Source organism: Pygocentrus nattereri, chromosome 18, assembly GCF_015220715.1.
Source record: "Pygocentrus nattereri isolate fPygNat1 chromosome 18, fPygNat1.pri, whole genome shotgun sequence".
Taxonomy (NCBI): Eukaryota; Metazoa; Chordata; class Actinopteri; order Characiformes; family Serrasalmidae; genus Pygocentrus; species Pygocentrus nattereri.
The window spans coordinates 14,152,074-14,175,074 of NC_051228.1; the positions used below are offsets into that span (position 1 = coordinate 14,152,074).

General features: G+C 37.6%; 1 protein-coding gene across 1 annotated transcript in view; it reads left to right on the forward strand.

Moving 5' to 3' along the window:
- grk3 (G protein-coupled receptor kinase 3) overlaps window positions 1–23,001 on the forward strand; it is a 57,470-nt gene that overhangs the window by 4,024 nt on the left and 30,445 nt on the right. The window contains exon 2 of the mRNA XM_017693761.2: window positions 9,098–9,174. Coding sequence (XP_017549250.1) covers window positions 9,098–9,174 — 77 coding nt within the window. The remainder of the gene's footprint in view (window positions 1–9,097; window positions 9,175–23,001) is intronic.

Consider the following 23,001-nt stretch of genomic DNA (forward strand, 5'->3'; position numbering starts at 1 on the left):
AGGTTTGAAATGGCTTCAAATAACGTTTAGTAGCTTTTCATTATAGAAAACCTTCAGTCTGATGAACAGAATTCAGCGCCACATGCAGAAAAACATGGTGTGCATAGCAAGTATGCTAACATTAGCTAGTGTCCTAGCTATTCTAGTAAAATTAGAGATGACATTCCTTTAAAACAAAGTTTCAGTTGGATTAGTGATTGCACTAGCTAACTAGCTTATGTGCTAAGGAAATAATACACTAACTCACCATTTCAAGTTGTATTGCCTCTTTCCTGTTAAACAGTGTTTTTACTGCATGTTGCCCTTTATTCCTTCCTGCAGACAGAAGGGCTTATTTGAAGTCATGTCAAACCAGATGGGTTTATTTTTGTAAAATATAGTACCTACTGCTAACAAGACCACCTAAAATTCTCTACTAAAATCTCAACTTACATTTGCACCCCAGTGAATCAAGACCTGACTTGAACTCGCACGCCAGAGACTCGAGATTTCACTTGACCTCGGATGAACATCTCTTCACACAAAACAGCAGGAAATGTAAAAAAAAAAAAAAGAAAAATTAAAAAAAAAAATTCACATGCAGTTGCTAGTTTGTACTAGTGTAAGCTTTAGTAAAACTTGATTTTGTTAATTGCAGAGTGGTCCGAGTACAAATTCAAGTGGTCGAGTACAAGTTTGCTTATTGGCACATTGCATTACAATACTTAGCAAAGGATAAGTCAGTAAAGTCAGTGAATTGCCACACCCCCACTGTGTACAGCTACTACTGTTAGATCATTTTAGATTTGAAAGTCAATTTGAGATCGAAATTGGCCTTTATTTACTTTGTACAATGTTTTATATCCCCCTCCCATCACCCTCCATTTATCATTGCATGAAAACTCAATGCTAGTTCAGAGACCCTCCCTGATGCTGTGTTTTGGGTGTAAATGTCATGGTACATAAGGAAAATGCATTATGAATTTTGATTCAAGTTATCGTTACATTTATTTTTTTAAAATGAATTGTTTATGGTCAGTGATTCGGTAGAGCAGAGACGAAGACTTCAGTTGTATCATCCTTTATTGCATTTGTTTGTGAAATTTTGGGCAGTATACCCTAGCCATCATGACTGACAGTATTACTGGGGTGATGAAGTGGCACAAGAGCCAGTTTCCAAAAAAATGTGAGTGAATTTTAAACACACATAGGGGAAAGGTGCTACAAATATTGCCTGAGATGCTGCTATTAACCTACAGTTAGCAGCCTCTTGGTTGAGATTCGCAGCACTTTTCTTCAGTAATCAATTTCAGCAGAACAGTAATATGGCAACGCCACAGAGAAGCTTAAACTGGAGGACAAAAACATACTTGTTTTTTGTCAGGGGCTTGCTCAACTTACTAAGCTAACATTGTTTTTATTCTGTAATTACGGCCCTCCTGCTGGAGATCTGCTTTCCTGCAGAGTTTAGTTCTAAGCAGAACTGTATGGTATTGTCAAAAAAATGTGATGTTCAATAAAGCCATCATATATCACAGTGATTATATGAGATGCAACAAATTACTATAATGTTTCAGTGACTAGATGTGACGCGACCTTTTTTGCATATGTAAACAGAACTGTGTCCTTTAAGCAAATGGCAAGATGCAAAATTACAAAAGCACCACTCACTATTGTGTAAAATACAAAAGTAGTTAAATAATAACAGCTACTTACATCAAAACTCCAAGCATATCTTTTGTGCACTGAAAGGCTGAGAAACAGTCAGCATTACCTCAACAACTATTTCTGTAAAGGCTACAAAAACGAATAAATTTGTATTTATTTTTTTCTTTAAGCACACAAGAAGGAATACATTTTTTTGTTACTTACACATTAAGTATGTGTTGTGACAGTGGCCATTACGGTCTTGCACACTTAAAGCACAATATTGGTGTGAGAACAGTCTTAGCATTTTTACAGGATAATAGTTCAGGGTGGAGTAGTATTTGAGCTGTGCACGTGTGTGTTTTGTAAATGGCTTTTTAGCTAAAAGCTTAAGTTGGTCCTCTCCCCTGTGAGTGCAGAGTAGCGTTCATTAGGCTTCTGAAGGTTTGTGCCAATATAATGACATCTCTCTGGTTGTGTTCTACGAGGTAATTTGCTCGTCTCTCTAATGATGTGTTTATCGTGGAAAGTCAAGTCATGATGATAAAAATACGATTAATCATACAACCATAGTTCTAACCAGCATCGACCAGTCTGCCAATCCCTTACCGAACACCAGTGCATCTGATTCAGCCAATCAAAGATTTCTGAAGAATCGCTAGCTTTTTTAAAGTAGTTGTTAGTGTAACCAAGTGCAGTATACCTTAACAGTCAATCTGAATTTAAATGACATGCATTAGCTAGCTGTGCTTTTATTTTCATGAAAAGCACTTCTATGCAGCTGTAAGTAATGTATGTTTTGTAGTTTTTATCTTTGTCTGTCTCTTTCAACAGTAGTCTCTGTAGTTCCGTGACAGCAAGAAATCACATCTGAGGCTAATCCAAGAGCTCAGTTATGGAGTTTTACATCTTGCTGGAGTCTTTTTGGCTGGTTGAACTGTAGTTAAATGTATTCTCTGAAGCCAGGCATACACTGTATGATTTTAGAAATCTAGCACAGACAAAGCCTATGATTTATATACTTGCACAGAGATGCACCACTCCCAGTTTTTCTCCTCCGTTGTCGATTCCGATACCTGAATTCTGTGTATTGTCTGCTAGTAAGTACCCATCTGATATCAGTGATTTTTTTTTTTTAAAAGCATTGTTGAAAAAGTGTATATGCCTCACTGTGTCTAACATGAGGCTGTAACTAGAGCAGTGTTTTAAGAATAAAAATGAATAAAAGAGTGTGTACATTTTATTTAATATTCTTATTACCTTTTTCTGAGAATACTGGCCATAGACGAGGATCAGAGGAAGTTAGTTAACTTAGGTGCTCTATGCTAGCATCCGGTTATTTTGAGGTGAGTTGAAGTTCCAAAGCTCATCAACATTCATATTTAATTTCATTCACGTAAAACAGATTAAGGGGAATCAGTGCAGTAAAGCTAGCATTACAGTGCATGTTTCCCATTGCTGTGTGAGCAGATCCTTGTTCACTTCCAGGTTGAGTTGTTTGTTCATTAGCGCACCAGTGTTCACTCGACTTACATCACATGCTGTCAGGTGATATCGGATGATTGTTGCAGCTCTAAACAATATAAACAACTAATTTAATAGTAAAACGATCTATTGATGGCCGAAATGAATTTTGAAAAAGTTGTTACAACAGCATATCATAGCATATCATTAGCTAACCAGCTCACTAGCACAACTATCGAGTGGTAATGGTATATGCGCTTTTTTTTTTTTTTTATAGTAGTGTGCTATTATGCGTTGTGGGATGCGGCATATCTTATCGCAAATCTACTTCACCCAGTGAGCCGACAAGTTTCCTCTTCACACGTACAAATATGGAGGATGCACTCTCATAGCCAGCTATGGTCAGCTTTACCAATAGCACATCTATGACCTTTTTTCTGAGTTTAGCTCAAACACTGTTTGAATTGCCACCGCGCTGTTATTAACTCTCCTGTAAGCGGCAGTAATATCAAAACATTCCTAGTGAGCGTGAGAAAGATGCATAATATTGTCATCAACTAATCGACTACTAAATTAGTTGTCGACTAATTTGGATGTCGATTTGAGTCAACTAAGTCGAATAATCTTTGCACCCCTTGAATTGGTGCATTTTTATGAGTACAAGTAAATGAGTATGGTATCAGGCCGGTATCCAGTACTAGTGTTGGTATTAATCCGTCCCTAGAGAATACAGTGCACAGTTAATATTTAACATTTTTGTTTCCTAGTTCATGAGCAACCTATTGCTTTGTGTCTGCCCTAGCCAAGCATTTCACTTCATCTTGCTTCATGAAAATTACCCGTGCTGTTTGCTATTGTAAGTTGCTTTCGCCAAGAGCATGAACTAGCTTAAAAGGCATAAAAAAGAACATTAATGCTAATTATGTTGCACTTATTTATCTGCATGTCTTTGGACATCTGGATACATCTTAGACAGGGCTTGGAAACATTTCTAAACAGCACAGCATGTAACAGCTTATTAAAATTGCTAGAACTGTGCGGTGAGCCCAGAGCCTGGTAGAGATGAGCAGTGTACCTTTTAGCAGGAGCAATGATATAATTTCAAACTTTTGAGCCATGTCTGAATAAACAAGACTGTCCTTATTATTTTTTACATCCATGTTACTGAAAAAGTAACATTCGCAAAGAACACAAAAAATTAAATAAATGTCACTATACTTCATGGCTGATCATAATAACAAAATAATGTGGATGCCATTTAAGAATATCATGTCATCGTTCTTTGTTAATTCGCACCATACATTTGAATAGATCATCATGTACAGACAAAGCTTTTTATTGTATTTTGGAGTCCTGCTTTAGTGTTAGTATTTATTAGTACTCTTTAAAGCTTGAAATGTCAGGTACATCCGTAGTGGTTTGTAATCAGCTGAGACATTGATTTCTTCTTAAGGGTCCATTTGTGATTTTCACAGCACAGAGCTTAGTGTGTGTGTGTGTGTGTGTGTGTGTGTGTGTGTGTGTGTGTACACATGCACAAAACCTTGTATTTCTGAAAGGAAACCTTTACAGGAGATGGAAAAACATTCATAACTGATCATTTTTACACAGGTAGCAAAGGTAGTGTTAGGAGTCTTGCCCAAGGACTCTTATTGGTATAGTGTAGGGTGTTTGCTTGGGCAAGGATTAAACCTCAGCTTACTGTGTGTGTGTGTGTGTGTGTGTAAATAAATAAATATATATATATATATATATATATATATATATATATATATCACATCCTCCATCTGAGAATGAAATACGACAGCTCACTTGAACATTCGAGGTAAGTTAGCTGTGCTAGCTAGTTAGCTAATTTGAATGCTGAAAGCCATCTTCATGTTAGTAGCTGAGCTGTAACATTTTCTATTTCGAAATGCTCTCTTGAACCATTGATGGGGTTAGAACGGCGAAACAACATTGAATGCCAGTGCTTTCAAATTCAGGAAACGCAAGAAAATTTGTAAACTGTTTTCTGTGAATGCTTGTGGATGTTTGCAAACAGGTTCAGGCGGTAGTTCTATGCAAAGATGCAGGGGAGCTGGATGAAGGGTTACTGTTGAAATGAAATGTTTACACAAAATCACTTAAACTTCTCTATGAACAGTTAAGTTTTCCACAAATATTGGGCACTTTTCCATCTGCTCCATCAGAGCGCAGTGGAATATCTGCTCTCAAAGGTTAGTGTGTGTATGTGTGTGTTATATATAAAATATATTTTATTGTGTATGTGTATATTTTATATATATGTATTATTTTATATTATATATGATCAGTACTCTTTGGTACCAAGTATAAACAGTTGTATTAGAGTGCAAGGTACTACTGTAACAGTTTAATCATTAAAATCAGGGTGATTTAAAAAAAAAAAAAAGTACATTAGCTAGCCATGCTATGTTGGTTACCTTGGATCGAGTAGCGTTGCAGTGGATAAAAGCAGGTTTTTTTCCATGTTAGAAAAGCTCTTTGTTTCATAGGTATGCATCACACATATTGTGCAGTTTTAGAAATATTGTTCTTTAACTCACACCATACATTTGAATAGATCATATACAGACAAAGCCTATAATTTATATAATCACACTAAAAAAACACTCAGTCCATGCTGCATGAAGTGCAGTCATTACAGACAGTTCTGTTTGAGAACAATTTCAGCAAAAGCTGTTGCATTAAAAATAACGCAGCACACTGAGCATTATTTGGTTGGTGTATTATCCTTAGCACTATGGTGAGACTGATATGGCATATTATTTTGTTGTGGGTTATTGCAGCTCAAAAAAATGTATCTGTTGTCATTAGGCTGCTCTAGTGACGCTCTGGCTCTCTGTTCTTGGGGATTACCATAGAGATTAGCAGGCAGTATAATGCAGACTGGGTAAAAGCATTAGCTTTTGACCTCACCGTCCATATTAGTAATTACTAATAAAAAAGACTGAAAGTGACAGTTTTAACATTAGTTTTGTCTTATGAGTATTGAAATGATTGAAGATAATTATAATTAGCATGTTTCTGATGCCAAGAACTGACAAGATGTGCCACATTTAAGCATAAATGTGATTAATAATAGATCAATGTTGCTTGTTTCAGTAGTGTTGGTGTGTAATCAGGTGTGCTTGTAAGCAATTATCTTTGGCATTCCAAAAAAGTACATAAACAGGGACATTGGAAGTGATTTGAATTGGGGAGAATTAAAAAAAAAAAAGTCAGGCTGTTGAAAAGGGGTTGGGTTATAAAAGGCATTTTGTCATCTGTGGGCAGAGCTGAGTGAATGCAGAGTTGTAGAGCTAGCGCAGCGCTGCTACATTCTCATCAGGTGGAGGCTTAGCCTGCTGGCGGAGAGGTGAGATTTTGACAGCATGACTGGAAGTGTTTTTGGGGCTAAGAGGTGCTGCCAATATTGTTTGAGAGTGAAATGAATGAAAGGGACTGGAGTGTTTTAGAATCGTAGGATTCTAATAGGAATTTGGGGAGAGAAGAGATGTAAATGTGGGAAGGCACTTGCTTAGTAGAAAAGGCGTACAATACGTGTCCTCTGCACGTGGCAAGAATATCTCCCACCTCACGCTCAGCCAATCTCTCCCTGCTTGACAGAAGTGTCTTTCTACAGGTATGATGCAGGATCCAAATGATGCTGGCAGTCATTAAATTATTTTCTAATGGAGTCTGTTCTTATCAAACTAGGCTACTCTTGTAAACCTGGCTGTAAAAACAGAGCTCTTTAATTAAAAAAAAATCATATAATTGTACAGTTAAAATGTTCCTAATTAATTTATTGTTCAATTATAACAGCCTCTAATGAAAACCATTGTCACTGAAATGTAAATTTAAAAAAAAACTGGAGTAGTGAGCTGGTCTTGCCTATAAATATGTAGATTAAACACTTAATCTGTACTATGCATGGAAAAATGGTTGGCACACATACTAGTATCTGTGCTGAAAAATTTCACGGTTTTGTCCGTGTTCGCCAAATGCTGTTTGCCTATTCTAATAAGCATGGGGAATTCCATCACTTAATTCAAGAACCAAACGAAACGTTCTATGCTTGCGCTTGTTGCAGATGGACACTATCAAGTTATCTTTGTCTGACTGATTACTGTATTGGGGATTCACACTGCATCAGACACACAGCTATTTTTAACGGTATAACTGTATGGAAAAAATATCTTGACTTTAGAAACAAAAGTAATGGCACAACGGTCTAAGCGTTGGCCTTATCATCAGGAGATCGTGAGTTCGATCCCTGGTGATGCTACAGCCATCCGTAGCCGGGAGTCCAAGAAAGCACATTTGGCCTCGCTCTCTCCAGGTGGGTAGGTTGGTCGCCCTTCTCCTCCCATCACTCAGCGAGATGCTAGTCAGCTCAGGATTCTGTTAGCTAACGTACCAGTTCTGGCGGTTGGCGCTTTCTTCCAAGCACATTCGGCTGTCCCGTGACATTGCGTGAGCGGCAGTTCGAAAAAGAAGCGGTGGTTGGTTTCACAGGTCCCGGAGGAAGCCTGTGCTATCCCCATCCTCCTAGCGTTGGTGGCATCATGCGATTTGGGGAGTCCTAAGTAGTAGAAAAAATTGGGTAAAAAAAAAAAAGAAACAAAAGTCTCTGGATTATTTGCAAACATTATTGATGATCCTGTAAGTGAAATGACAGCCAGGTTTTATTACATTTTAAGCAATAACTAGTGCTAGAAACATCCTTACTCATTTTCATTTCTCATGTTAACAGACTCTATATATTCTGTATACTGTGTAACAAGTTCTGCCCTTAGTGAAATATGAAAAAAGCTTGGCTGATAGCTAATGGTCCTATTCAGAGACACATTTCTACATCAACTATGTATCTGGTGCACACTTGTGTGTTTTTGTGTGTATGTATGAACATGTGTATAAAAATAACTTTTTCTGACGATGTATGAATGCAGACAACTTGTGGGTGCCAGACTTGATAGTTGTGGTTGTTATGTAGTGATCTGATTGGTCAAACTCCTTTACAGGCAGTCAAGCATTGGGCTGGGTAGAATTTCTCAGCTCTTATGATTTTTAAATCTCGCTCTTAGAGATTGATTTTACTGTAAATTAATTTACCGTTCAGCTTTAGATATAAATCTTTTTTTATTTTTAACATTTGCACTCCAAAGCCTCCATACCTGACCAGAGATATTCATGATATACAGACTGCTTTCAATGAGGCTAACCCTGCCTTAACAGGAAACGGTGAGTTGAGTGAGATCTGCTCATGGTTTCATTTGCTAATTAAAGCTATCTATTAAGTCCACACGTCTTAAGTTTGTGATTCCTGTTCTTTTGTTTCATAGAAAATGTGTCCAAAGGACGGGAGGCTTTAATCTGCAAAATTTTTTTTTTTGAGTTATGTTCAGTGCAAACTTAACTGCAAAATATAATTGTAATGCAGTTTCCCACCACATAATTTAATTATATTCCAAATTATATTTAATAAATATTACATTTATTTTTTTCGTTCCATAAATTAAATTTAAATCCTCTTTTTAGAACTGCTGTTTTAGTGTCTGTTGCCCACTTTGGTCATGCAACCAGATGTACAGATGTGTCAGGGATACCTTTCCCTTGACCTGCATTCTTATTCTCAGTGGAGCCGTGGCTGGGTGATAATGAACCCTTGGAGGGGGTGCTAATTGATTCATTCTCCCAAACGTGGTGCTCATTAACACCCTCTCAGGCCACATCGGTGGTGCCTTCCACTGGGAGGAGTTTTGGACAAGATGGAGAGGAAAGAACAAGTGGTTGTGGAAAGGCTTGTAACAGGGCAGGTGCTGAGATGAAAATAAATTATGGTGTGACCCAGGTGTTGGTTCCTGACGATTCACTTTTAATTGTCTGTTTCTGTGCCAAGAGTTTGCTGCCCAAGAATCTGATTTTATTTGGACTGTGTAAAGTTTTATCTTGTGACTAGCTTGTTTTTAACAATGACCCTCTTCTGTTTTCCTTTTGCCAGTATTCGGAGTGTAATGCAGAAGTACTTGGAAGAGAGAGATGAGCTCACTTTTGACAAAATCTTCAATCAGCGGATTGGTAAGTGTAAATGAGTTTTGTATTAATGTGTAAGTTATAACTCATCTTGGGGCTGTTGTGGCCTGGAGATTAGGGAAATAGGTTTGTGACTGGAAGGTCGCTGTATTGATCCCCTGAGCTGTGCAGGACGTGACTGAAGTGCTATTGAGCAAGGCACCTATTCCCCAACTGCTCTCCAGGCACACTGGATAGGGCTGCCTACCGCTCCAGGCAAGTGTGCTCACTGCCTCCTAGTGTGTGTGTGTGTTTGTGTTTGTTCACTAGTGTGTATGTGTTTCACAGCACAGGTGGGTTATATGCAGAAGTGAATTTCCCTGTTGTGGAATTAATAAAGGGTAATTTCTTCTTTCTTTTTTTTTTCTTCATCTTGAATGTCGAACTAGTTGTCAGCTTTCAGCTAGAAGCTGCACTTTGTAACCTTGGCAAATTTGGGAATTGGCAAACTTTCTGGTGGAAATATATAACTGCATGAAATAAGTGGTAGAACACTTAAAAGTGTGGTTTGTGCTGTGGTTGTGTACATATTATCAGAGATGACCAATAGCTAACTGACATTAATACTCATACGGCAACTGGGTAGCTTGTGTCCATTAGCTGTCCAAACCTCCACTCAGTCAGATATCTGTTTAGGCACCATTGACCATGTGTGTTAGATACACATTTTATATAGGTTATTTTTACAAAAGGAGACAGACGGTGGTACTGAAAGTTTTCTGAGAATAGTGGCTAGTCTGAGCAGCTAGAACAATGTCACAGTTACCAGAGATATTGCATTACCTTACAAGGTAAAATTAAGTACCACATTAGCAATAATCTGGATGCCTATTTTTGTAGGTAGCTAGCAAACAACCAACATTACCTACCTGTCCAGTAATAAAAAAAGCCAATTCAACATCACTCATGAGTCTCTTCAGGTCACAGAGCTGACACCACCTCTGAAAAGTTAAAACAGTGTTGACTGTGGTAAATAGAGGTATATAGAGGAGGATGTTTTTCATAGCCTAAATCACACAAAGCAGAAGTCAGTTTTTTATTCGCCAGCTTTGTATTCAAATTTTACCGTTCAATGTTAAATAGTGCAGCAGATAGGTTTTGGTGCCTCAGGCCGCTAAGATACTTGGCACTGTTTGAGGTGTTTAAAATTCGAGCTGATGAATAAGAAGCTGACTGTAGCCTTGTCTAAATCATAAGTAGTAATATATGCTGAATCTGTGCTTTATTAACATGCTCAGTAGCCTGATGGACAGGTTTTTAGGATACCAACCCTCTTCAGGTCTTCGTTTTTTGCTTTGACCATTGACACCCCACAAAGCACAACAGGGTTTGCATTCCGTTGTGTCAATCATCAGCAATTTCTCTCTTTCTGTTTACTAACTTTCAGCACAGTACAAAACAGCTGTTGGAGCAAGTTAAGTAACTGTAATGATAAGTAACTGTAACCAGGGGAATGCTCTTTTGCTATTCTGATGGGCCACTGCACTGCATATTTTAATGTTTTCTCAAACCTAGCATGTCTGATTCTAGCTTTATTTAAATTTCTTATTGAGTTGTCATAGTAAGGAGGGTGGCAAACAGTGCCCTGGAAGCGTCTAAGATTGAACCTATGTATTCTTTGCTAGCAAACTTGCATTAAGTCAAGCTGACTCATCAAAGTGCACTATTTCTGAAGGAATCTGTAAATGTGTCCATCACCTAAAAAGACTTATGGTCAGACATGTCTTTGTTCTTTCTGAGTACAGACAGCTTCCTTGTTTGTATTTCTCCATTAGTCACCTAAGCTGTCAAAATCCTTGTCAAATAATTTGTGGAATCTTCCAGTACTTATAACCATGTATAGTGGAATGGTGATTGTTTAAACCTAAATAACTCTTGAGTACATATCAGAAAGGCTGCCTATTATATGAATTTATTAAAAAAAACGCTCTCCTTGAGGAAAGCGATAACACTAAATGTACCATGGGAACACACCAGCCCTGCAGGCTTTGATTAACTTTACTTACTTCTAGGTCTGAATTCCCTGGTGAGACTAGGCTGCAGTGAAATTCTTCCGTTCTTGCATATTCTTGTCAGTGATGTGGGTAATGCTCTGGTTCACATATAGGATATCTAAGATATCACTTTTAAGCTGTGTTTTGTTTCAGCTTGGAGTCAACAGCTATTTAAGTAGTCTGAAAAGTGTCAGTATTCCAGTTGACTTTTGTTGTTTCTTAAGTTGTTGACATTTCATTTAGTAAATGAGAGCTAACCAGCTTTACTGCAGAGAAGAATGGTTTCTTGGGCAAAGATTTCAGACAGCATCTGACAAGGCACTCAGTTCTCTCACATGGTAACCATAGTTACAGTGACAACAGTCCTAAGCACAGCTAGTCTGTCCAGTGTGTAAATACAGATATTAAAATCGAATGAAGTATGAGTAATAATTGCCATTTGAACTAAATGTGTGTGTGTGTATGTATGTGTGTGTATATATATATATATATATATATATATATATATATATATATATATATATATATATATATATATTTATATATTTGAAAAACAGGTGACTTCAGTGTGCGTGCTATGCTTTAGCTAACTCAATTTGGACGCTAGCTGTCCTGTGCGAACATAATTCATCCACAAAGCACTGCAATGAGTGACATGAATTTCCTCTGGTGCCTAACCTTTTAATGGATACGCAAACTGATTACATTTGTTGATAACCACTGCTGCAAGAATACGGCCATCCATGTTTAATAGGCTAATTACTCAGACAAGATGCATCAATTGGGGAAGCTCTCAAGGCAGACCCTGTGTTATGGCCACAAAAGCTTAAGTTTTTAGGATGCGTGTTTGTCTTGGGTACACAGCAGTGATTTCTTGAGCTCAAGCTCACTTCCCTCACTGCTTTGTCTGCTGGCCTCTCATTGAAAATGAATGTCTGAGCAATTGTCTGTGATGCCTTTTAAGTCTTGCTCAAATTTGCCTGCTAAAAGAGTCTCAAAATGCAGATCAGAAACTGCATAACAATATTACAATATTATTTATTCTATTTTTTTAGGCTTGTGGTAGAAACATTATTAAGAAGTCTAAAATGAACATTTCCATTACAGGGAACAAACTTGGTACACAACTTTTTATTTGCTGAATTGAACATATTGCCATTTTTTTTAAGTGTGCTGTGAAGTTTGAACTGTGCACTTTTTCCCCCCAATTTGTTAAATTCAGCAATTTTTTTATGTAGAGGATCCACGCTGCTCTCTGTAGCTGGACTATAACTGAACATAACTCACCCTGCATGTTTCTGATGCAGTTTTCCATTATTAAAAACAAGTAATAATAAAATAACTAGCTACATAGTTAGCTGTCTAACTAAAACTAACTGGAAAATAAATAACGTTAAAAAAAAACTTATCTTGTGCAGCTGGGCTTCAGCCTAACTATTAATATATTGTTACCATTGTATCCTCAATCCTAAATAACATTTACTGTTACCAAAATTCTAATACCTGATAATACTGTGTGGCATAAGCCAAGTGTAGATGCTGTGCTAATGAACAAACGCAGTGAAGGAGACTCTGCTTGCACAGAGAAGTATTAGACTCTGTGACTGTCAGACGCAAAGTCACTTTAAACATTCTGCCTTGGCATATACCCACCAGGGATACACTGTGATTTTAGCCCTTTTTAAATACACACAAACTCGATCACAATATAGGTGGAGGCACGTAGGTCCAGCTAAAGAGACAAAAAAGTCACTTTGTTTGACTGAATTGATTAACAAAGTGTAAATGATAAAACGGTGATTTGTTTTGTAAGATAAGGTTATTTGTTAGAGACTGTAGAGAGACTATATTGCCCTACTGTGTACATCACAGCCTACTTTAGATTCAGTGCACAGTGTTAGCAGTAGGGGTACAACGGTTATTCGACTCAGTTGCCTAAAATCGATGACCAAATTAGTTGGCAACTAATTAAGTAGTCAATTAGTTGATGTCATTCTTGACATTACTGCTTACTGGAAAGTTAGCAAAAGCGTGATGTCAGTGTGGGAGCATTTTGCGCTCAACTCAGAAAAAAGATTGTAGTTGTGCTGTTTGTAAAGCTGACCTTAGCTGGCATGGGAGCATGTCCTCCATGCTGGAGCCTCAGAGAAGGAAACACAGTGGCTGACTGGATGAAGATTCATCTCAGTATGATATGCCCTGTCCCAAACTACATACTAGCATGCAAAGTATTGTGTTAAAAGTAGAGCATATTAGTGCACACACTGCACTATTTCTAAAGTAAAAAAACCTTACTAATTGCAACAGAAAATAAGTTTGATACTACTGCAGATGTTGAGTCATCTATGCACAGAGACATGTGAAGCAGGAAACCAAACTTGGCTACATCACCGCTATTTCGTGCGCTTCAATTTGAATGACAAATGTGTGAAATTTGCATGTGACCAGTGGAAACCAATAAATGTACTGTGCTTCTTTTGACTTTTTATGGAAAGGTTTGAATCTATTATTTTTGTATTGCCAGTCTTTAGTGTCTTTCTGTAACAGATTCAAAACCAAAATTGGAGAAAAGAAATGTGAAGGGTCTTATCATAACTGTATTTCAGTTTCCATAATGCTTTCCTTAACTCTGGCAGACTTGTTTAAGTACATGTTTATGAATCATAGTTCTGTGAACATTATGATGAGCATCACATTTTCAAGTATATTGTATGTTTATCATTTGCCCTATTAAACACCTAATTCAGCTTTATTTATTTATTTATTTTTGCTATTTTAGAGCAACAGGCGTGTGGTAAAGTAATAGACAAATCCCCTCATCCTATTTAAAAAAAAAAAACAGGAAAATTATGCATCAAAGATTAATTTACACATTTCTGTCAGCATGTAAATTAATATATTGAGAGCAGTTTGATGTGTAATAATAGTGTGTTGTATTGAAATATTAGTCAAATTTTAACATCAGTGATGATGGTATTTTACAAATTTTATTTATTAATGTTATTCTTTTTAAATAATCTTGGCTGAAACAAAAAATCCTGGAAAACCTGGAAAGTTGTGGAAAATAAACTTGCATCTTGTATTGTGGTATCAAGTAGTGTGTGAATCATGTTGTTGGATTTAGCCTGGACAGTTTTTAGCTAGTAGTGTAGACTAATTAGCAGTAGCAGTTTCAGTATTGTCAAAATGCCTGAGAAGTGTGCGTTTAACCAGTGATGGCTCAGAAATGATGTTGGGGAAAATGGTTGAGTCAGTGTTAAAAAGGAAGGAAATATGATGAACATATAAGAGAAGCAAAGAAGCTAGCATTTCGTTTGCAGGAATATCACAGCTCACAACCACATCAGCAAGCTTTTTTTTTATTTATATTTATTTATTTATTAAGGGAATGAGTCAAGACATCAGGAAAACAGAAACAGGACAAATCCATTGAAGAAAAAAAAGGCCTGAACAGTATCTGGTGTTTGTTCACAAATATGACTGAAGAGAGAGAAGAAAAAAAACACAAATAAATAAATGAATGAATAAAAGGACCAATTTGGATTATGTTTTCTTTTTTCCTAGCTCCTCCCCCTTTTTCCCCTTTTTCTCTTCCCAACCTTCCACCCACCCTTTCACTCCCTCTCTACCCTCCCTCCATTTAGTTTTCCTTTCGCCTTACCCCTAGTGGCACCCACCTAATAACCCCAATCCCAAAGTAAATTTTACATTACCTAGCAAACAGCCAAATTAACCCAATAAATGAATGAGAGTATATGATTAGAGAATTGGGATAGAGAGGAGAAAAAATAAATAACTAAATAAATACTTTTAAATTATATAATAAAATATGTATGAATTTTAAAAGAAAAAGGGGGGGGGGGGGTCACTCATCTGGCATGGTCTGAAGAGAATTGAAATAAGAAAGGAAGAGGTTCCACTTCAAGTAAAACGCAGCAGTATTGCCTCTCAGAGTAAACCATATCCTATCAAGTCTAAGAAAGTGCATACTTGAATACTTGAAATTGAATCAATTGTAATCTTGCACAAGGTACACTTACCCACACATTGGCGATTAGCCTTATCCCACCATTGGTCTGTTAGCACAATGCCCAGCTCGTATTCCCAAGATCTTTTAATTTTGTTCATGGAACATGGGTCCAAATGAATAAGCTTCGTACAGATGTTGGATATACAACATTTTTTAAAGGGATCTAAAGACAGAAAGTCATCCCAGGGATATCCAACAAGTAGGTGGATGTAATCCAAAAAAAGAGAAGACGCAGTGTCTAATTTGCAAGTATCTTAACAAGTGGGAAGGGGGCAGGTTGAATTCAGCTGATAACTGAGCAAAGATACAAAAATACCGGCTTTATAAAGATCATGAAGGGATTTAATACCTCTGCTGTGCCAGGTAATAAAAGTAGTGTCGTTCAGGGTGGGTAGGAATAAATGGTTATCCAATATAGCCAAAGATGATGGTGACATAAGTATAAAGTCGTGCCTAAATTGAATCCAAATCCGAAGGGTAGAGAGGACTGTGGGGTTGATGGTAAAATCTTTAAGCCTGAGAGGTAAGAAGGAACCTAGAAGTGCAGATTCTGAAGCAACCCGATCAAATGCTTTTTCTGCATCTAACAAAATGATCACTTCTGGAAAAGAGGAGGAATTTTCCATAAAAATCGTATTTAAAAGGGTACGGACGTTAAAGAGGTTGCGACCTTTAATAAAGCCATTCTGGTCATGAGAAAGCTGTTGAGCTTTAAGAGCTGGTGGGTTAGACACCATTAGTAATGCTATGGACATTGAGAGCTCATGTTTGCTCAGATTAATTGCTAGCCTTTCCACGCCACCATCAGAGTCTTCATACATTGTTAAGATGTGACAGTGAATAGTGCCATCCTCTAGCAACCCCTAGTAACCTTATGATGATAGCATGGACTTTTCTGTTTGGTCTTTGCAACCCATTACTAATTTGAGGTTATTGGTGTATTATAGTTTAAATTAGGTTCATATTTTGCTGTGACTATTCAGTACTGAAGTACTTAGACTGATTTTCATGCTGGATAAGTCATGAAAAGTTTAAAGTATCTAATTCTGATAGACACTTCATCATACATCACTACTGCAAATTGTATTAACATATGGTCCGGCACTGGGGTGGTTTGCAAGAGCTCACTTTAAGAGGCCTAGTGTGTTCATATTGCTTCCAGTCTGGATCAGAATCTAAAAAAACATGTAGGCTGTAGGCTTGCTATCTGCAGGAGCAATTCAAAAGCTTTTTTTTTTTTTCTTTCTGGAGCACAGACATCAAGACACAGCATTTCGATTTTGGGTGTAGACCTGCATTTGATTGGCAGTTATTTCCAGTACATTTTATATCCTGGTGATATCACAGTCATATGAACATGTTGACGGTTGCAAGTTACTTGCAGTGAGGTATTAATCCACTCTAGTGATTACTAGTTCCTGTTCTGGACTAGCACTACCTCTCCTCCATTGCGGTGGAACAGCTTGTCAGCATTGTATCAGGCACTCTGTGTGTTGTCCAGAGGGCTGTCAAGTGTTGAGTTGTTAATGCTGTCACTTACCCCTAGGTCACATTTCAGGATTTGTTTCACTGTCTTGGGTTGCTATATGTTGATGCTCTGCTGCTGTGTATATCTTTCACTTACTCTTACCGTTGCGCTCTATATATATATATATATATATATATATATATATATATATATATATATATATATATATATATATATAGCACACACACACACACACACACACACACACACACACACACACACACGTGTGTGTCTTGCTAATTGCCAATAATTTCCACCTGTTGTCTATTCCATTTGCACAACAGCATGTGAAATTGATTGTCAATTAGTGTTGCTTCCTAAGTGGACAGTTTGATTTCACAGAAGTTTGATGTACTTGGAGTTATATTGTGTTGTTTGTGTTCCCTTTATTTTTTTGAGCAGTGTGTATGTATGTATATACGTGTGTGTATGTGTGTGTGTATATATATATATATATATATATATATATATATATATATATATATATATATATATATATATATGTGTGTGTGTGTGTGTGTGTGTGTGTGTGTGTGTGTGTGTGTGTGTGTGTGTGTGTGTATATGTATGTGTATATATATATATATATATATATATATATATATATATATATATATATATATATATGTATGTGTGTATGTATATGTGTATGTATGTGTGTGTGTGTGTGTGTGTGTGTGTGTGTGTGTGTAAAGTAGAAATACCCAAGGTAAAATATTACTCTAGTTCCCCAACTTGAGTAAAAGTACAAAGGTATTTGCTTTCAAATGTACTTAAGTATCAAAAGTAAAAGTACTAAAAGATTAATTATGACTCTGTTGTCCTGTTATCATTTTTATAACAAGACTTGCTTCATGAACTCATTTTAGGTGAAAATACTCCAGTGTCACTCTTGGTAAACCAGTCTTTTAATAGAATGTGATTCTGATATCTGAAACTGTTCTCTATTAAAATGATGTGATTGTGAGACACAAAACACCTGAAGGCAAACAGTTTCCCTCTGAAACAACTTTTTACAAACAAGCAAAGTTTAACTTTGTTACAAATTAAATAAAAACTTGCTTTAAACTCAGGTTCACAAATAACTTTTACTCTATTGATCTGTAGGTGTCTGTTGATAAACTAACTGAAACGAATTTACTATAAAATGAAAGTGTTTGTATCAACTCAGAAAAAAAGAAACATGCCAGTCACAACTGCATATGTGTACATATTTCTATATTGTGGTCTGTTTACACAAATTTAGGTTAATTCCATAGTTTAGGTAGGTGCATGTGTTCCCAAATATTTACGCTGCTGCAACGACATTGAACCGTGTGTTTGTACTGGGTCGGTATGACCCCTGATTTGTCTTCTTTTGTTTTGACATGTTACGTTTTTATACACACACAAACCAAAAGGAACGACAGATTTCTCAAAATGTCGTGGAGTAAAAAGTAAGATATTTGACTCTGAAATGTAGTGGAGTGAAAGTAAAAAGTCACCCAAAATGGAAATACTTAAGTAAAGTACAGATACACGTAAAAACTACTTAAGTACAGTAATGAATTACATTTACTTAGTTACTTTCCTGTGTGTGTGTGTGTGTGTGTGTGTGTGTGTGTGTGTGTGTGTGTGTGTGTGTGTGTGTGTGTGTGCGTGCACCCAAGTGAGTACACCCCTCACATTTCTGCAAATATTTTATTACATCTTTTCATGGGACAACATTTATAGAAATGAAACTTGGATATATTTTAAAGTAATCGGTGTACAGCTTGTACAGCAGTGTAGATTTATTGTCCTCTGAAAATAACTGAACACACAGCCTTTTATGTCTAAATAGCTGGCAACACAAGTGAATGCACCTCACAGTGAACATGTCCAAATTGTCTCGTGACTTGTTAGAGTTACAAGGTTCCAGGTGTTAATGGGGGAGCAGGGCTGTTAAATATGGTGTTTTGGGTACAATTCTCTCATACTGGCCACTGGATATTCAACATGGCAAAGAACTCTCTGAAGATGTGAGAAATAGAATTGTTGCTCTCCACAAAGATGGCCTAGGCTATAAGAAGATTGCTAAAACCCTGACACTGAGCTATAGCATGGTGGCCAAGGTCATACAGCGGTTTACCAGGACATGTTCCACTCTGAACTTGCTGTCTTCAAATGCAGGCTGACGACACATCTCTTTTATACAACACTTAAATGAGCACTGAATTAAGTTTTGATTGTAATGTATTGTACTGCACTTATGTATTGTATTTTATTGTATCGCACTGTTCTCTGTTCAACTCTGTTCCTTTTTCCCTGGGTATCAACAGTGAATTTTTGTTTCTAGCAGTATCTGAGCTCAGGACAAGCTTTCTCTCTAACTTATTGGTAACTAGCACAGATACTTTCTCTAGATAAAAGGAGGCCTCTTCTGAAGCTGACTCACAAGAACGCTCGCAAACAGTTTGCTGAGGACAAGCAGTCCAAGAATATGGATTACTGGAACCATGTGCTGTGGTCAGACGAGACCAAGATAAACTCGTTTGGCTCAGATGATGTCCAGCATGTGTGGTGAGGGAAACATGAATTCCAACATGTACTGTGACATTCTGAAGCAGAGCATGATCCTGTCCCTTCAGAAATTGAGCCGCATGGCAGTTTTCCAACTTGACGACAACCCCAAACACACCTCCGTCTTAACATCCACCAGCTCCTTGATGTCATCATGGAGGAGTGGAGGAGGATTCCACAAGCAACCTGTGCAGCTCTGGTGAATTCCATGCTCAAGAGGGTTAAGGCAGTGCTAGATAATGATGGTCACACAAAATATTGACACTTGGAGCACAATTTGGACATGTTCACTGTGAGGTGTACTCACTTGTGTTGCCAGTTATTTAGACGTTAATGGCTGCGTGTTATTTTCAGAGGACAGTAAATCTATACTGCTATACAAACTGTACATTGACTACTTTAAGTTATATCCAAGTTTCACTTTTATAGTGTTGTGTGTAGTATAGTGTGTGTGTAGAGAGAGAGAGAGAGAGTATATGAAATAAAACCAATTAGAGAGAGGATAAAATGTTCAATGTTTAGTATGTTCAAATATTTAACAATTTCTCCCATTCTCTGTCTAGATCTTAAATATTAAATGTGTTTATGTCTCAGTTGTGTGATTTCCTCCCTCTGTATTCTCTCCATTGTGGAAACCATGCATTTACTAATGAAAAGTAATTTCATTAATAATAATCAGGATGTGGTTCTGCAGTGCTTTTTGTTGATTACTCGTTTCCCCAGTAACGTCTGTAAATGACTACTTGAGTAAGGCCTGCGTATAAATGAGCAATATTTCTGGATTTCAACAGTCCAGTCCTGGGTTATACTAGATATTGTTAGTAAACAGTGGACTCCCTGTTAACCACTGTTGGGGTATTTTATTTCAAGAGAATAGTTGAACAGTTAGTGGTGCTGGAAAGAGTTTGTTTTGAGATGCTTAATACTCAGCTATGAGGATGAATTGGTAGAGGGACTTTAATATGAGTTGATCACACTTCTCATTACCTGGTCATTTATTTCCCCAGTTGTCTACCCTTGCCTGCTGTCTTCCCCTCTCTATTTAGCACCCATAATAGTGTCTGTTGCCCTGCCTTTCTCACGTTCTGTACTTCCCTTCCCCCTTTATTGATGGAAATCATACCAGAGCTTTTAGGCTGAGGAGATCTCACTCACATACACAAGCACATGGCATCTTTGTGAAATTTAACAATCAGAGACATACACACTCACCTATTCCCTATCCTATCTCAATTACTAATTCCATGATTCAGAGCCGCTTCAGTGTTAGGCAAAAGATTCCATTCCTTTTGTGCAGCACTCGTATAGAAAGAAAGCAGACCAGGGACAGTCAGAAGAAGAGACACCTGGAGGAGCAGCCGTGTTCCATAACTCCTCACTCATTCGCACGTGCTCTTTCTCCCCCCTCGCTCCTCCTGTTCCCCAGCTCCTCTTTCTGTGCTCCAGCCACCCCTCCTCCTCCCTTATTCACGTCTCCATCTCCTTCCATCTGTCAGAGTTCTGGAATGGATGTTGGAGAGTTTTGTGTTGCTTAGCAACTGTGGTTGCCATGGGAACCCAGAAGAAATCCCTTGTTTGCTTGGCGACCGGGAAAATGAAATTAATTAAAGGATGAATTAAAAAAAAAAGGAGCAGCAAAGAGCAAACACACATCAAAATCCAGCTAGCATGATGGTACTGGTCTCATAATTACATGTGTTCCCCTTACCTTGAGTAAGCAGTGCAGTGTTGTGTGGATTTATCTTTGACCATTAATGATTTAAACTTCAATGCATTTCACCAGTGCTTGGAAACTCAGTTTCCATGAGTAAGAATTTTGTGAGATGTGTGTTTCCATCTCAAACATTAGTGCTTGGGTTCTTTCTGTTCAGGTAACTTCTGTTTAGAACTGTCTGTTTCTGTTCGAGTGCATACATGCATGTGCTTGCACATGCTGGTTAATTGACAGTACTTTGATCGACCAGACACCCTTATTGCTCTGGGATTGGGATTCTTAATTGACCAGTCACTGTCAACTCTCTCTCTGTTTAAATCCCTGTCCAGCCCCCCAGCACCTCCCCCTCTCCTTTTGGCCTTCACTGTGCCTTCACGTAGACCAGAGCCAGTTATATAAACATCATCGGGAACAAACACCCTCGCCTGCAGCTCCGAAGCACTGCTCTTCACTTCCCATAGCAGCCTGAATCTCTGGGTGGGGCTTAAAAGAGCCAGTCAGCCTGGTAGACAAGACCCAGGCTTGAGATTTTAAAAGGGAAGCGGGGGGTTGGGGAATCATGTTCAAATTACTCAGTTTTGGACCTGGTGCTTGTAACCATGTACAATTATTCTTTTTTTTTTATTTACTTATTTTTAACCAGAAGAAAATGTAATACACATTTAGCCTACAACTACATACAACCCCAGTTCCAATGAAGTTGGGACGTTGTGTAAAACAAATAAAAATAGAATCCGATGACTTGCAAATCTTTTTCAACCTATATTCAATTGTATACGCTGCAAAGACAATATATTTAATGTTCAAACAGATAAACTTTATTGTTTTTTGCAAATATTCACTCATTTTGAATTTGATGCCTGCGACACGTTCCAAATAAGTTGGGACAGGGACAACAAAAGACTGGGAAAGTTGAGGAATGCTCAAAAAACACCTGTTTTGAACATTCCACAGGTGAATGGGTTCATTGGAAACAGGTGAGTGTCGTGATTGGGTATAAAGGGAGCATCCCTGAAAGCCTCAGTTGTTCACAAGCAAGGATTGGGGGAGGCTCACCACTATGTGAACAGTGCGTGAGCAAATAGTCCAACAGTTTAAAAACAATGTTTCTCAACATGCAATTGCAAGGAATTTAGGGATTTCATCATCTACAGTCCATAATATCATCAAGATTCAGAGAATCTGGAGAAATCTCTGCAATTAAGCAGCAAGGAAGAAAACCAACATTGAATGCCCGTGACCTTCGATCCCTCAGGCGGCACTACATTAAAAACCAACATCATTCTGTAACGGATATTGCCACATGGGCTCAGGAACACTTCAGAAAACCATTGTCAGTGAACACAGTTCGTTGCTCCATCTACAGGTGCAAGTGAAAACTCTGCAATGTAAAGCGAAAGCCATATATCAGCAACACCCAAAAATGCATCTCTGATGGTATGGGGGTGTGTTAGTGCCCACGGCATGGGTAACTTGCACATCTGTGAAAGCACCATCAATGCTGAAAGGTACATACAGGTTTTGGAGCAACATCTGCTTCCATCCAAGCAATGTCTTTTTCAGGGACATCCCTGCTTACTGTTGAGCAACTGATGTTGTACTTCAAGTAGGAATTGGAAAGAATTCCACCTACAAAGCTTCAAAAATTAGTGTCCTCTGTTCCCAAACGCTTATTGAGTGTTAAAAGAAAATGTAGCACAGTGGTAAACATGCCCCTGTCCCAACGTCTTTGGAACGTGTTGAAGGCAACAAATTCAAAATGAGTGAATATTTGCAAAAAATAAGTTTATCCGTTTGAACATTAAATTAAATTGTCTTTTTTGTGTATTCAATTGAATATAGGTTGAAAAGGTTGTATAGGTTGCAAATCATTGTATTCTGTTTTTCATTTACACAACGTCCCAACTTCATTGGAATTGGGATTGTATATAATTCAATTCAGTAATTTGTATGTCTACCCTTTGCCTTCATTACAACTTTCATTCTCTTAGGTAAAATCTGCAGGAATATATTTTCTTGGTTCTTG